At 42.6% G+C, this 17348-nt stretch overlaps 1 protein-coding gene and 1 pseudogene across 1 annotated transcript; both read right to left on the bottom strand.

The window, feature by feature from the left end:
- Window positions 1-273: 273 nt before the first annotated feature.
- On the bottom strand, window positions 274-5262 carry LOC109898940 (target of rapamycin complex subunit lst8-like; annotated as a pseudogene).
- Window positions 5263-9956: 4694 nt separating this feature from the next.
- Window positions 9957-14749, bottom strand: LOC109900016 (membrane-associated progesterone receptor component 1-like). The gene is made up of 3 exons (XM_020495729.2): window positions 14379-14749; window positions 12978-13133; window positions 9957-12511 (listed from the first exon to the last, which is right to left on the bottom strand). Exons 1-3 carry the CDS (start codon window positions 14671-14673, stop codon window positions 12417-12419), a joined length of 546 nt encoding a protein of 181 aa, XP_020351318.1. The 5' UTR covers window positions 14674-14749; the 3' UTR covers window positions 9957-12416.
- Between the last annotated feature and the right edge of the window lie 2599 nt (window positions 14750-17348).

Genomic DNA, 17348 nt, shown 5'->3' with positions numbered 1-17348 from the left:
GTGCAAGCAGAAGCTGTGAGACAAACATAGACAGGTGGATATTTATCTACTATTCGCTATAGAGTAGCTCCTCCTCATCAGCCCAGACACACCACTGCCTTCTGATGGCCGCTGTATTCCCTCTTAATCTCCCCAGTCTCCACACACCACAGCCTTCTGATGGCCGCTGTATTCCCTCTTAATCTCCCCAGTCTCCACACACCACTGTCTTCTGATGGCCGCTGTATTCCCTCAATCTCCCCAGTCTCCACACACCACTGCCGTGCCGGGTTGTCAGAAGAGGCTGTAACACATACATCACACATTTATTGATCGTTACGTCAGAACTGCCCAAAGTCAGTTAAGTCAATCTAGCCACGCTAGGAAGGAAGTCAGTCACTTTCAACCGCAAAACGATCATTCACTCTAGATTAGGTCTCTCCAACCCTGTCCCTAGACAGCTACCCTCCTGTGGGTTTTCACTTCAACCCTGTCCCTAGAGAGCTACTCTCCTGTGGGTTTTCACTTCAACCCTGTCCCTAGAGAGCTACCCTCCTGTGGGTCTTCACTTCAACCCTGTCCCTAGAGAGCTACCCTCCTGTGGGTTTCCACTTCAACCCTGTCCCTAGAGAGCTACCCTCCTGTGGGTTTTCACTTCAACCCTGTCCCTAGAGAGCTACCCTCCTGTGGGTTTTCACTTCAACCCTGTCCCTAGAGAGCTACCCTCCTGTGGGTTTTCACTTCAACCCTGTCCCTAGAGAGCTACCCTCCTGTGGGTTTTCACTTCAACCCTGTCCCTAGAGAGCTACCCTCCTGTGGGTTTTCACTTGAACCCTGTCCTTGGAGAGCTACCCTCCTGTATGTTTTTCCTGTCCCTAGAGAGCTACCCTCCTGTACGTTTTTTGCTCAAACCCCAGTTGTAACTAATCTGATTAAGTTTATCAACTAGCTAATAATTAGAATCAGATGCGCTAGATTAGGGTTGGAGTGAAAACCTCCAGGATGGTAGCTTTCCAGGAACAGAGCTAGATCGTGTCAATACACAACTCATTTAGTAATGATCATAGTATTACCATAATACAACTTAGCACTGACCTATCACAACGTACCGTGAGTCTCCAGAGAAAACACAGTCCCACATCCAGCCTCGAGACGTCTGACCAGGGTTGTTACTCCATGCTCAACTCCGTCAGAGAGTAGTTAGACATCCTCCTCTTACACGTCTGGTCTGCCGAGCAGGTCGCCGGCAGCCTGTTGGGAAAAACACAGTTAAGTCACATTAAAGAAAACGTACTATACAAGACGTGCAATCAAATCTGACTACTACAGATTAGTATAGGATGCATTATGCACACATTCCTTAAGAGGTCTGTGTGTTGTACTCACGTAGAATCACGTCTGAATTTGCAGCGGCCGGAGTAGTGCTTATTAGCAGGGATCTTGGTTTTGGGGACGAGCTGTGTCACCTCGTCACCCATCCCTCCTGCCAGGTTCCACACGTAACAGTTTCCCTGTGAGGTGGAGCAAGATCACAATTACTACACTGAACAAAAATAGAAACATTTCAAAGATTTTACTGACTTACAGTTCATGTAAGGAAATCAGCCAATTGAAATACATTCATTAGGCCCTAATCTATGGATGTCACATGACTGGGAATATAGACATGCATCTGTTGGTCAGATATACCTTTAGAAAAAAAGTAGGGCAGTGGATCAGAAAACCAGTCAATATCTGGTGTGACCATCATTTGCCTCGTGTAGCGTGACACATCTCCTTCACAGAGTTGATCAGGCTGTTGATTGTGGCCTGTGGAATTTTGTCCCACTCCTCTTCAATGGCTGTGTGAAGTTGCTGGATATTGGCGGGAACTGGAACACGTTGTCGTACATGTCGATCCAGAGAATCCCAAACATGCTAATTGGGTGACATGTATGGTGAGTATGCAGGCCATGGAAGAACTGGGACATTTTCAGCTTCCGGGAATTGTGTCCAGATCCTTGCAACATGGGGCCGTGCATTATCATGCTGAAACATGAGGTGGAGGCAGATGAATGTCATGAATATGGGCCTCGGGATCTCGTCACGGTATCTCTGAATTTAAATTGCCTGTGATAAAATGCAATTGTGTTCTTGTCCGTAGTTTATGCCTGCTCATACTATAACCCCACTGCCAACATGGGGCACTCTTTTCACAACGTTGACATCAGCAAACCGCTTTCCCACACAACGCCATACACGCTGTCTGCCATCTGCCCGATACTGTTGAAACCGGGATTCATCCATGAAGAGCACACTTCTCCAGCATGCCAGTGGACATCGAAGGTGAGCATTTTCTCACTGAAGTTGGTTACGACGCCAATCTGCAGTCAGGTCAAGACACTGGTAAGGATTATGACAATGCAGATGAGACGGTTTCGGACAGTTTGTGCAAACCCACAGTTTCATCAGCTGTCTGGGTGGCTGGTCTCAGATGATCCCGCAGATGAAGAAGCCTGGCGTGGAGGTCCTGGGCTGGTGTGGTTACACATGGTCTGCGGTTGTTAGGCTGGTTGGATGTACTGCCAAATTCTCTACAACGATGTTGGAGGCAGCTTATGATAGAGGAATGAATATTCAATTCTCTGACAACAGCTCTGGTGGATATTCCTGCAGTCAGAATGCCAATTGCATGCTCCCTCAACTTGAGACATTTGTAGCATTGTGTTGTGTGACAAAACTGCACATTTTAGAGTGGCCTTTTATTGTCCCCCAGCACAAGGTGCACCTGTGTAATGATTATGCTGTTTAATCAGCTTCTTGATATGACACAACAGGGATGTAAACATAATTGGGCACAACATTTGAGAGAAATAAGCTTTTTGTGCATATGGATTTTTTTTTAAATTTCAGCTCATGAAACCAACACCTTGCATATATATTTATGTTCAGTGTATATTATGTATTAGAGTGTAGAGTCCAGTATAACATAATTCACTTGTAAAGCATACTGACCGAGCTATTGACTGCTGCCATGTAGGTGGCGTCAGGGTCGATGTGGACCGAGTTGATGGACACTTCTGGTTTAGGAATAAGCTGCTCATTGTGATCGGTCTTCAGATCCCAGATAAGGATCACACCGCTCTGGTCCCCCACGATCAAGTCAGCCTGGAAAATGCACAAGCCCGATTGAGAATCAATTAGATACAATAGACAGAGTTTAAAGAAAGTTAGGATTAGCCTAGGTGTTTATCAACAGTTAACAGTACAACACTGACAGTCCAGTAACAGTGCTCCCTCTAGTGGTGGCATATATCAAATCACTTTTGCAGTCCAAAAGACACACCCAGGCTAACGTTAGTTAGCTAATTAATTTGCTAGCTATCATACAGTAGGCATGTATTAATAATTATATATTTAATATAAGTAGACATGCACTCATAATTGAATGTGGAGCATATAAAGCACCCACAAGCCACCGGTGGCTGAAAACACAATCATCGCAGGTTGAACGAGTGACGGGATAGGGTGTGTCTTTTATGTGTTTGGACCGCAGCCACTGACTTACCTGGTTGGGATGAAGACACACACACAGTTGATGGGAGCATTGACCTGATCCGCTGGCATTGCAGGTTCCTTGACCTTGGACCAAAGCAATGTTCAGCTTGGTGAGAATGCCATAACATGCCCCACAGGCAGGCAGACAGTATTATCAACAATTCCTCAGGTCCCAGATACGAGCCATGCAGTCCTCTCCTCCTGTGTACATCCAGCAATCCAGCCCACTGACGCAGTCATAGTTTATGACCGGTGACCGAGTTATTTAAATCACACATACGGATGTGTTGGTAACCTTCGGAACAGAACAAAAGACACAGTCAAGCCCACATTAATTATGATAATTATATGTATGGTTTTGCATATTTTATTTCTGAACAAACCTGCAGCTGCAATCATACTTCTGTCGGGAGTAACTGACGGAGTTCACTTGCTGAAAGTACTGGTTAAGAATATAATTAAAGGTTGCTAGTTATAATCATTGTGCAACAACATACATATTAAAAGGTAGCTAGCTATAGTCATTGTGAAACAACATCCCTATGAGCAAAATACATATTTTAAAAGTATTGTGCTCACTGGGATGTTCACAAAAAATTATCCAAGAGTTGGAGACTTTGGAGCACTTTCTAAGTTGTTACAACAACAGCTGGTCTAGAAACGAAATGAAGGCTTAATCTGCAAGAAAGGTCTTGATAAATTCGCGTGAAGCAAGTGAAGGTAAGGATACCGAGTCTTGGTGCTGGACTGTCCTGGTGCAGATGCCGCTGTGGGCCTGCCAGAACCGCACTGTGTGGTCATATCCAGCGGTTCCCAGAATTAACGGGTCGCTACCCACTGTCCCCTGGCTCACATTCATGCTTGAGTGCAGGTATGTTGTCACTGTAAAACGAGCGGTAAACAGCATAAAATATTAGAGGCATTGAAGAGAAATAATGCTAGCGAACAATAACTCTATCACTGTTACTTAACGTTAGCTAACAGGTATTTATAATGTCAACAACTCGCCAGCCTAGCTAGCTTTTTTAGCTCTGGTCCATGCGCACGCGTTGGATATTGCGCGTCAACGAGAGCTACATTTAGTTTTTCTCCAGCACAGTAGTAAAATCTTTACCTTGATGAATTTCTAAAGTATATTAAAGCAAATCATTTACAATTTAAAGTACAAGAGCGCGATGGACCACAGAAAAGTTAGCTATGCTAGCTAGTCGCCTTGTCAATTTAGTTTAAACCATTTGGTGGCATGGTCCAGATGACAGTCACACAAATCGTGTCCAAATAGCACCAATGAAAATATAGTATCTTACCTCCAAGATGTGTAGTATTTTAATGACAAACGTTATGTAAAGATTACCCTTGCATGTGTTATTTCCGGAAATACTTAAGGGCGTCAAATAGATCCCCACTACAACAAGTACTTTATTTTTTTTATTTTTTTATATTTTTGGGGGTACCGGCTGGGTTCTTTCGTCACTGGTGGTGGCAAATATGTTCTACTGTGGTGGCGTTTTTTTTTCTTCCTCTTCGTCTATGGTATTATTGCAGTCCGCAAACAAACTGTAACGTCCCTGGGTGGAAATCGACTCTACAGCACGAGAATACTTTTGCGGCACTGTCGATAGCGCGCCGGACCTCGGGCTAGAAGGTCGAGGGTTCAAGACCTGCTCCCTGCCTATTTCATTACACTGGTGTCAGAAGTGATCGGACCTTGCATCCACGACAGTGCGTGTGCCTGGCCGGTGAGCGCGTTCCTGTACGACGTAGAGCCGCAAGCTAGCGCGAGAACGTGCTCTTTCAAAGGAGGGAGTAGTGTAACGACCCTGGGTTTATAACCGCTGAAATCGACCCTGGCGCACGAGCATGTTTTTGCGGCACAATCGATTGCGCGCCGGACCTCGGGCGCGAAGGTCGAGGGTTGGAGACCTGCTCCCTGCTGTTTCATTACAATACGTTATAGGTGCAATGCAGCCACCTTCCATGTGGGGTGAAAACGGAGGAACTTAAAGGCATTTGCACGCAGTGGTTGAAAAGGTACCCAATTGTCATAATTGAGTAAAAGTACCTTTATAGAAAATGACTCAAGTAAAAGTGAAAATCACCCAGTAAAATACTACGTGAGTAACTGTCTAAAAGTATTTGGTTTGAAATATACTTCAGTATTAAAAGTATAAATAATTTCACACGCCTTCTTGATTTTTACATTTTTTACAAATAGCCAGGGCACACTCCAACACTCAGACATGATTTACAAACAAAACATTAGTATTTAGTGAGTCTAGCAGATCAGAAGCAGTAGGGATGTTCTCTCGATAAGTGTGTGAATTGGCCAATTGCCCTGTTCTACTAAGCATTTGAGGTACTTTTGGGTGTCAGGGAAAATGTATGGAGTAAAAAGTACATTCTTTTCTTTAAGAATGTAGTGGACGAAAAGTTGTCAAAAATATAAATAGTAAAGTACAGACACCCGAAAAAACTACTTAAGCAGTATTTTAAAGTATTTTTACTTAAATACTTTACACCACTGTTTGCACTTGCTTCCACAATTTACACTGCCTATGCATAGGAGACCTGGTGGACAGCCCGGATTCTTGCTACTTCATTCAACTACCTTCACCCTTACATGGCACTCCTGGAACTCGGGAACGTGGTTCCCACCACAATTGCAGCACAGTGTATCCACTGACTCTTCCACAACATATTTATTCCATCTGCACACACTTGCCACTTTTTACATTTAAGAGACTGCAACGGTCTGTTCACATAAGCTCTCACCACGTATCTCATATGCCCCAGCTTTACATGTTTAGGAAGAGAATCTTCATAAATTAGCAATAGCACCCATAGGCTTTCATCTTTCCTTCCCAGTGGCGATTTTAGCATGTAAATCTTGGTGGGGCAAACTCCCAAAAGATTTTTGGGGATGCATGCCAGCAAAGCTACTACACAACACAACACTAAAGAATACATTAATTGCACTATAACGGTGACAAAAGGTGCCTACATAAAGCTGTCCCAATAGCAGAGCTTTCTTTTCAGCAGTATGGAGTGAATCCTTACCACCGCTACACCTGGCTATCAGGGGTACCTTGTCTGACAGCGAAACAGTTTATTCAGCCTCATTTACTGCCTTTAAAAAAACATAGCTAATATGGCTGACTTGCTTAAACAAATGTGGTTTCTATTGACAATTGAGATGTACAAACTATGGCATAAGGGAACGATGAGCACATAAGAGGCAAACCGTAATTTTGAAAAAGACACTAATGAGCGAGCTAAGACTGACATAGTCAATATAACTATTTGTTCATCATTTTTGAAATGTACAGCGACATAATTCATAACATGAGCCGTTCTTACAGTATTCTCCCTGTACACCAAGTCAGAACCGTAGGATAAATAAAGGGGGCATATAAGCAGACAATGAAAGCTCTTACAGTATTCAATGATGACATTTCTCTAAAAAAGGCTATAGGCTACATGTGCACCGCCAAGTCAGAACAGTAGGCTAAGTTATGAGAGGGAAAGGGACCAAATTATTAGGGTGAGGCACATGGGCTACTAAAAGCTTACAACACAACATACACTTAGTATTACTTTCTTAGCTACAGTATACAAATCTCCCTTGAACATTACATAATTTATGCAGCAGCATACAAGACATTTTTGGACTCACCGTTGTGCTGTGCTCACTTGAACAGGAAGGTGGCGCAGCATTCCTTCTTATGGAAAAATTTTGTCATGAAACTTTGTCATCAAAGTTTGGCATTCTCTGGATTAATGGTGCTTTGAAGACAACTGTGAACTCTGGAAAAAAACAAGGTCAAATCATGACGTCAGTGATCTTCAGGTCGGAGCTCTAGAAAGAGGCCCATGTTCCCGACGTGGAATTCCGAGTTGGATGACCGTTGAAAATGTATTTTCCCAGCTGGAGATAAGTTCCCAGTTGTCTTGTACTCACTGAAGTCTGACATTTCCCAGTTCTGACTTTCCAGTTGTTTTGAACGCGGCAGAAGTCATGCTGGATTGACAGCATGGCCAATGTATTCAACCTTTTCTGGCCCACAGTGTTGAGTGTGAATGTTTATCCTTTTAAGCTTGGAAAAGAGACCCTTAAAACCCAGACTTGGACTACACACACTCTCCACCGAATAACAGGGGAAGCAAAATAGTGATTGCTTTGCAACGCTTGCCGTTGGCCACTGATTCCTTTCAAACCACTCATTGTTGAATTTGCGATTTCCAACTTGTTGTGTAATGTTTAGATCCAATGGCCAATGAGCACCGATACGTTTGGTCTATAATTTCTCTTCATATGACAAGGATTAAAAAGGTTTTGCTAGTAGATTGTCAACGTGATTCATGATGATGACTGCTTGTCTAGCTTGCTAGCTAAGATTTTGAAAGTATAATGTTGACATGATCAGTCCAATGAAAGCTACGGTAGATATAATGTGATTTGAAGTAATTTTATCTGTGGACAATGACCTTGAGCCTTCTTGGATGGGCACTTCTAATGTAAATAAAATCAACAAAAAAAGAAGCATCCTCAAACTGTGAACTGTGTTTATTTTCAGCAAATTTAACATGTGTAAATATTTGTATGAACATAAGATTCAACTGAGACATAAACTGAACAAGTTCCACAAACATGTGACTAACATAAATGTAATAATGTGTCCCTGAATAAAGGGGAGGTCAAAATCAAAAGTAACAGTCAGGATCTGGTGTGGCCACCAGCTGCATTAAGTACTGCAGTGCATCTCCTCCTCATGGACTGCACCAGATTTGCCAATTCTTGCTGTAAGATGTGACCCCACTCTTCCACCAAGGCACCTGCAAGTTCCCAGACATTTCTGGGGGGTATGGCCCTAGCCCTCACCCTCCGATCCAACAGGTCCCAGGCGTGCTCAATGGGATTGAGATCCGGATCTTCGCTGGCCATGGCAGAACACTGACATTCCTGTCTTGCAGGAAATCACGCACAGAACGAGAAGTATGGCTGGTGGCATTGTCATGCTGGAGGGTCATGTCAGGATGAGCCTGCAGGAAGGGTACCACATGAGGGAGGAGGATGTCTTCTCTGTAACGCACAGCGTTGAGATTGCCTGCAATGACAACAAGCTCAGTCCGATGATGCTGTAACACACCGCCCCAGACCATGACGGACCCTCCACCTCCAAATTGATCCCGCTCCAGAGTACAGGCCTCGGTGTAACGCATTCCTTCGACGATAAACGTGAATCCGACTATCTTCTCTGGTGAGACAAAACCGCGACTCGTCAGTGAAGAGCACTTTTTGCCAGTCCTGTCTGGTCCAGCGACGGTGGGTTTGTGCCCATAGGCAACGTTGTTGCTGGTGATGTCTGGTGAGGACCTGCCTTAAAACAAGCCTATAAGCCCTGAGTCCAGTCTCTCTCAGCATATTGCGGACATGATGGAAGGATTGTGCGTTCCTGGTGTAACTCAGGCTATTGTTGTTGCCATCCTGTACCTGTCCCGCAGGTGAGATGTTCAGATGTACCGATCCTGTGCAGGTGTTGTTACACGTGGTCTGCCACTGCGAGAACAATCTCCCTGTAGCGCTGTCTTAGGCGTCTCACAGTATGGACATTGCAATTTATTGCCCTGGCCACGTCTGCAGTCCTCATGCCTCCTTGCAGCATGCCTAAGGCACGTTCACACAGATGAGCAGGAACCCTGGGGGCATCTTCCTTTTGGTGTTTTTCAGAGTCAGTAGAAAGGTCTCTTTAGTGTTCTAAATGTTCATAACTGTGACCTTAATTGCATACTGTCTGTAAGCTGTTAGTGTCTTAACAACCGTTCCACAGGTGCATGTTCATTAATTGTTTATGGTTCATTGAACAAGCATGGGAAACAGTGTTTAAACCCTTTACAATGAAGATCTGTCAAGTTATTTAGATTTTTACGAATTATCTTTGAAAAACAGGGTCCTGAAAAAGGGATGTTTTTTTGCTGGGTTTATATGGCAGCACTTGAACTTTCTAGCTCTCCCTGTAGATTATGCTGTGACATAGTGTTCTGTCACTCATGGGGACACTAAGCCAATCACAGCGCAACTAGAGAAGATTACCAACCCCTACACTCTGTATTTTCCACTGGCTGCCCCTCCACTGCAGAAAGCACTGAGCTAGGCTGAAACACCTGTATTTCGGAGCTACCTTAAGAAAGCTTGCATTAACTTTATTAACTCAATACATGTATTTTACATTGTTTTAAAAATTATTTGTGACACGTATTAATGCCAAAATAACATGCAAAACAGGCAGAAAATTAAATGACAGGTCGCCATAAGGTTCAATGGACTTGCATCCACTACTCCTGGTACGTGGAACGTGGTGCTTTAGATTTTCAGCCTTAATTTCCACCACAACGCCAGAGATGACACCCTGTTCAAAAAAATCAAAGCTTTCTACATCATACTCTGATAACTCCCAGAGACAGTTTATTTTTGTTCTTGTGATATACAATAAATCAATACCATACCACTCCTGGTCAGTTTGATTGACTCCACCTTTCCCAGTACACCCTCCACTCTCTCCTTGACCGCAAATGGATCTCCCAAAATCACATTTTCATCTATGAAAAATGACTCCAACAAGAACGAGGCATTATCAAACCGAGTCTTATCTTTATGAACAACTTTAACCCGTTTTGCGCCATTCTTCAATGCTACAGTTTTACACTAATTTCCATAAACTTTACTCAACGCACCATCCGACCTCTGCCTTCTTCTTATTTGATATTATGGTGGTCCGCAAACAAATGTTATAGATGCATGCAGCCACCTATTGTAGTATGAATTCATTACACTTTATGAAAAAAAACTGTCCTTCCAACTAACCCTACACCACTATTCCACTACTTTGGCTGATCCGACACAAGGCCAGCAGCCTGGAAGGACGGGACACTATCGTTCAAAACACCTTGTAACTCTTCTTCAGTAAAATCTCGTACACCCAAGTACATCTCTGCAGCTGCCACCGCAACATCTATCCTCTGTGATCCATGATCCGTTCCTGCGGTAAAGTTGACAGCAATGGCAATGAACGCAAAAACAAACAAAAAACTTACAGAAGCACGTTATTCCTATCACTCTCTATTGGCCTACTCACAGGGATCCTCTTAGGATCCCTTACCTTGGACCCATCTTCCTCTACTACTCTCTTCACTGCCTCAGCATATGACACCTTCTGCACTACTCTGATCCTGGCAACCTCAACCTGCCTTTCGCTCACCAGACACCTCTGATCTCCAGCACCATGGTTACCCCTACAGTTTATACACAACTTTTTCCACAGAAACTACACATTCCTGTCTCATTTCCTCCTGCACACTTCTCACATCTAGGAATCTCCCTCCTACAACATGACTATAACCTTGACACCTACAACACTGTAATGGGTTTGGGACAAAAGCTCTCATTGGATAACGGGCATCATTACTTGACTTTATTTGGTAAAAACTCTGCATAAAAACTCAGTAGTGCAGACAGTGTCTTCTCAGTTTCACCACTCTCCACCGGGTCGGCGTCACACCAAACGGCGGGCGTCACAGACACTGAGAATCTTTAACTTCATTTGATCCTCCTCAACACTTAACGGCACTCCAGTTATCACTCCTTTCAGCGGCGCCCTGCTCCAGAGCGGAAAGCAAGTCACAGTTCTTGTCCTCAGTCATGTGACGCGGAGTGCATATTCCCTCTGGATGACAGAAACGCAAAAAATGGAAATGATTCCACTTCAAGTCACTTTCACCGACCTAACATTCCCAAACCTCTTCTCCACCCAACCTGACATCACATATGCATCTGCCAGAAGGCAAGGATCCATTATCTCCAAAAATCTCATCCCCACTGGGCTAGAATCATCTTTATCATCATGATGAGGCTCAAACTCTGCGGTCTTCACCGCACCTGCCACCACAGTTAATTCATCCCAACTCTGGTCACGTTCAATTTGCTTCTGTAGCTCTTCCAAATGTTCTGTGTGATCCACCAATCCATATTCACTGAAAACATGTTCCAATTTTCTCATTTTTTTCCAGTCCACCATCTTACCCCCACCTCATGGCCACACCGGCAGCCATCATTAGGTGGCCTGGTGGTTCCCCTCCGTGGTATTACCGTCATCTACTGGTTTTATACACAAAAGATTGTTTGATAGGTAGCCCAAGATGTTTGTTTTTTAAATGAACAATAAAATATAGAAACAGTCCGGCAAGATCACATACAAAACATCACCATATACAAAAAATAAACATGTAGAGAAATACAAGAAAGGTGTATACTACCTGTATACTGCTTTTACAAAAACACTACGGTATTCAAAAGTTATTGTAACCTGAACATAAAAATCTGGTGCATTTTGGTAAATTAAAGGGGCAATCAGCTGTTGCAACATCCACTTTTGGACTTATAATTGAATGATATTAACCCCTTATTTTTTGACAAATATAACACAAATGCCTCACGAGTTTAGTTCAATAGTTAAAATGTCGTACCCCATTAGAACCCAACATATAAGCTTATTTTACTCCAATGTGTGTAAACAAAGTAAATGTAAACAAACCCCTTTTAGCCTAAAAACATAGTTAAAACTATACATTTATATCATGGATGGTCAGTCGCTGCGTCCAGTTTTTTTTTTTTTTTACCTAAACAGGGGCTTGATAATGCTTTGTTATTGTTTCAACTGCTGATTGCGGCTTTAAGGTCTGTGGCATATGAACATAGAATAAGAGGTGATGGTCCATGACATTGATATAATGCAAAAGCCATCCAGGAGAAAGCATTTCGCTCAATGGCCGCAGCACAAGCCAATATGCATCACATTATCCAAAATAATTAAAGCATCTGAATTTCCTGTGTGCACTTGTGAGTTCTAGTCCTTATTTTTGTCCTTGACCTCCTCGTCATCAGTGTACTCAGAGGGTTCCTCTCCAGGTTTCAGAAGTTTGCCAACATAGTCATACTTTTCTGTAAAAGGCAGGAAGTAGAAGAAAAGAACATTGAGTTCCTGAGAGACATTCGCTACACACAACACCACAGCTGAGCTCTAGGACATTGTAATTACTAGCCTTAGCCTACAAAGACTGCCTCCCATGTCTGGGTTTCAATTCACAGCACAACTCAATGTAATTGATTGAAGGTGTTCATTTGATGCGAAGTAGTGTTCACGACATTATGCCCAGGTATGGTGCCATACTGAATGTGCTGTAGCTAACTCTTCTATCATAGTCAAGTAAAACAACAGACCAAAGAGGTGTTGGCTGAAGCAGAAACAGACTGCAGAAACAGACGAGGTGCATCAACAGTTTGCACTACATTCTGTTGAGTGGAGTGTGTGCATGTGATGCTGACTGCAAGAGGTCCATTTCGCTTGAGGTAGAAGTTGAAAATACAGTATCTAAAGTGTTTTGTACCAACTTGTCCATTAACTCACGGGTGAACTGGGTCTCCCATTCGTTGAGGCTCTCCTGTTGCATGGCATTGAGGTCCGAGAGGTCATCGTGGGTGTCTTTCAGGGCCTCCTTCTCCAGACAGAAAGTGGCTAGGCCCCTGGAGGCATCTTTACCAGCCAACAATCCATATGGACCCACTGCAGAACAACACAGACAAAGAGATTCATTTTAAATGTGATTGTGAATAGACAAACTATTTGTCAAGGTTTATACATTTGCTGATGACTACCATTTAAAGCGGCAATCAGCCATTGGAAACAAAAGCATACGCCCACCCAGCCCGTTTTGGTAAAAATGAGAAGGACGAGGCTGGAGAAATGTAACCCCACTCAAATTCATAGACAGAGCTATGGATGCAAATACTGACCATCCATGATGTTAAAACTATATAAAACTGTTTTAACCATGTTTACTTACTTTGTCAACAAACATTGGAGTAAAACAAGCTTCTATTTGGGGTTCTGATGGGTACAACTAAGCACATGAGGCATTTATCAATTATATTCTTCAAGAACCAAACTTTTATCTCAATCAATGGATTTATATAATGCATTTAAAAGTCCAAAATTTGAGGTAGCAATTGCAAATTGCCCCGTTAATGAAACAAGTATGCACTGTTTCTTAAATTTGGTGAAAATAAAGTTAAACTTCCACCCTCCAACAGACATACCTTGCTCTATTCTAAGATCAGATGGCTTCAAAAATAGCCCAACAACAAGCCCTCTATTCTCGATGTTGAGACTGAAAGATAAGAATTCTTGGAATGAGAGTCAGCCAGTAGGCCTATTATTGCTCTTCAATAGGCCTCAACAAGCCTTACTTTGTGCAACTATCTGGTCTGGCTGAATTGAACATTACACCTCAAGCTATTTGTTCTGAATTGACATGAAGAGAACTGAGGCACACCTCAAAAGCGAGGAACATCAATAAGATAAATAGTTTACCCTATTATACAGACTGAGAATATATGCAACTTCTACATATTTTCAGTGAGGGCATGATTAATCAACTCCGTGAGAGGTTAGCACATGCCAACTCGGTTGAACACTCCAGTTGCAGCTTGAGTAGCCGCACCTCCGCCAGAGGGCTCCGTTGTTCCGTTTCTGATTACCCGGAATAACGACGTCAGGAAGAACTACGCCCGTCAGCGGTCTCTCGAGGCTGCAGCTCGCGTGTTGTGAAATTCGATCGCGGGCAATGATTAAGGAAGAAGAAGGGGGTGTGGCGTTTTAGAATGGTCGTACTAGTTATACACATACTCAATAGACACAAAGTAAGACACGTATGTATTAAGTTTACTGGGCAAGCCACTTGGCTACAGTTGCGCCAACCATTCCTTTGAGCAGAAATAACCAATGTAAATAGCCTACAACTTATTTTACCTGGCCCGTATAATTTCTTTCCTGTGGTTACATCAAACACCTTTGAATTGACAGCCATGAGAATTCTTCGATTTTGAAGCCCATCGTACGGTTGCAGCTCCGCTAAAGTGAAATCTCTGTTCTTGAGTTTAGGCAGAGGTTCCTCAACCTCGCCCATATCTGCAGGCTTGTCTCCGCAGAAGATTCTGAGTAAAATAAATATGCAGAGGCCAAGCAGACTCAAATTCAACGGGGACGTGAACATTTCTTGCAAAATTCCTGAAGAAGATTCCTCGGCTGTCTCTGTATCAGCCATGTTTGGGTGGGACTGTAGGCTACGTACCAAAGAGTACTTATTATAAGGTTCCCTCTTCCATCTGTGGTTGACTGGTGACTGTACTGGGACATGAGACTTATCGAGGGTGTGTGTCAATGCACCAATCACAGACGCCAAAAATGAACTCTTATGCCGTTTTGACCAATGGGCTTTGTGTTTTGAAAAATGTATTACATCAATTTGATGCCTTTAACAATCCTATATATTTTAATCAATATAAAATGTTCTGCGCATACATTAATTCAGATCAGAATTTTGGTAGCAAATATGACCGTATAATTAATTGAATACTGACAATCTTGTATTGCATGGTGGGTAGGGCATGTATTTGATGTTTTATTAACAAACAATTAAACTGTTATTAAATTATTTGAATCAAAAGACTAAAAAAAATGGGACATTGATAACGACGTTGTCGTCATTCTGAATAATGACATCACATACTGTAGCTAGCTACTCGTTTTAACGTCCAAAATCCAATACAGTACAGGATCAAGATAGGCAGAAACTGCTTCTCCAGTAGAAATCCCTGATCACACGAGTAGGCCATTTCATGGCAACGTTGTCAAGCTAAACTCGTGTCAGAAACATGTCATCGGGTTTAACGGGAGTCACTCGTCAAAACTGCGCATGTGCGGCCGTCAAATCAGTCACTCATTTCGTTATTTGACGAACATTAAAAAACGCGTCAGTTTGTCACTTTCACGGGGTTGGAGTAATAACATATTCAAATACATAAAATATTGGCTCGAATTTAGGTTGTGCCTTTAAAATTTGAGAAAATGTACAACTAGAGAATATTTTTTTCACCCCGGCCAGGTCTGCTTGGTCTGTTTGCAAGCGTTCATGGAATTCTCACGATGTTGCTCCTCTGGGTTTAGAAACTCTGTGTCCTTTTGTTGGTTGAGTTCATGCCGACTAGAAGGGCAGGCGTTGCATTGCATCAACCAATGGTTTAGTGTCACGTCATTGACTGTGCAGTCGGGAATCAGATTGCTGTGGCATATGATTTGGTTAGCTGATATGTTAAATACCTGTCCAGGCGTTCTAAAATTTGGTATGCATCTGCAATGTAGTTGGCAGAGGTAATCTCAGACACCCACAATTAAAAAGTCACATCATATGCTCGATGGAATTCTGGGGGCATATGTAGTTATAAAATGCACCAAGGACACTAGGAGGTCTCCACCTCTCTAAACGGAAACTCAACCAGTTTCGGACAAGTGGTCGAAAATGTACCCACCGCTTCCGAAATTCGAAAGACGCGAGCGCCTGCGAAATCGTGATTTAACCAAATGATCAGTGATGAAAAATAAGCATACTAGAATAAGTTCCTCGTTAGTCGTAGCATCCCACAGTCCTTCGTCAGATGCTACTACCATGTGTTTGTGCATCTGTCCACAAGAGATTGTTCAGAGAGAGGTAAACTGTCTCTGGCAGCCAAAACAGCCGGATACTCCATCTAAACGTGATTTGATTCTCAATCGCGGTTCTAGAAACATAAGGCCCGCTACTTACATATCACATAAAAATAATTTCACAAATGCAAAATATCCACTTACTGTACACTGTTTTACCACAGTTGCAGCCAATAGTATTTTTCAGTTACAACACTTTTCTGACGTCCTTCTTCCGTTACACACAGGTATTCGGGGACGCTATATATCTAATTAGAACAGGTGATCTCTCTCTCTTTCGATAAACAAGAAGAGCGATGCCTTGTCACCCCAAAAATATTTATTTTTGATTTGAAAGTAATGTTCCAAAACGTTTGTAAACCGTATCGCAAGTAACATGTTTTTATATGTGGGCAGAGCGTCAGGACTTTCGTACGCTGGTCGCACGGTTGTCAACGCTTGGTGTGGGAACACAAGGCCAGAATGGACCCTTGGATTCGCAAGAGCTAGTCTGATAGGCACCTGACTGTAATGTATTAATCTTGGACACGCAGAACTAATATCTTGCATAATTGCATAAGATCCTCGGTTAATGCTACTACCTTTTTATGTTATGTGCATCTGTCCAAGATAGATTAGTAGTGTATAATCATTTTTAGTCACATAAATGTGCTTCACATCAAACATGACTGTTTTCTAGAATCTTGTCTCATCGTTATTTCGTATATACAGTTGAAGTCGGAAGTTCACATACACCTTAGCCAAATACATTTAAACTCAGTTTTCACAATTCCGGACATTTAATCCTAGTAAAAATTCCATGTTTTAGATCAGTTAGGATCACCACTTTATTTTAAGAATGTGAAATGTCAAAATGGTAGAGAATGATTTATTTAACCTTTTATTTATTTATTTAAGTTTACATGCACTCAATTAGTATTTGGTAGCATTACCTTTAAATTGTTTAACTTAGGTCAAAAGTTTCAGGTAGCCTTCCACAAGTTTCCCACAACAAGTTGGGTGAATTATGGCCCATTCCTCCTGACAGAGCTGGTGTAACTGAGTCAGGTTTGTAGGCCTCCTTGCTCCCATACACTTTTTCAATTCTGCCCACAAATCTTCTATAGGACTGAGGTCAGGGCTTTGTGATGGCCACTCCAATACCTTGACTTTGTTGTCCTTAACCCATTTTGCCATAAATTTGGAAGTATGCTTGGGGTCATTGTCAATTTGGAAGACCCATTTGAGACCAAGCTT

Source organism: Oncorhynchus kisutch, linkage group LG11, assembly GCF_002021735.2.
Source record: "Oncorhynchus kisutch isolate 150728-3 linkage group LG11, Okis_V2, whole genome shotgun sequence".
NCBI lineage: Eukaryota > Metazoa > Chordata > Actinopteri > Salmoniformes > Salmonidae > Oncorhynchus > Oncorhynchus kisutch.
The sequence above is the reverse complement of the archived record's forward strand: the minus strand, read 5'-3'. Positions and strand labels throughout refer to the sequence as shown.

What these genes read in the sequence shown, in the direction of transcription:
- LOC109900016 (XM_020495729.2), bottom strand. Translation starts at nt 14,673, where the DNA reads ATGGCTGATACAGAGACAGCCGAGGAATCTTCTTCAGGAATTTTGCAA. An exon ending in AAAGAAATTATACGGGCCAG is followed by an intron (nt 13,134 to 14,378) that starts GTAAAATAAGTT and finishes GTTGTTCTGCAG; the next exon opens with TGGGTCCATATGGATTGTTG. An exon ending in ATGGGAGACCCAGTTCACCC is followed by an intron (nt 12,512 to 12,977) that starts GTGAGTTAATGG and finishes TGCCTTTTACAG; the next exon opens with AAAAGTATGACTATGTTGGC.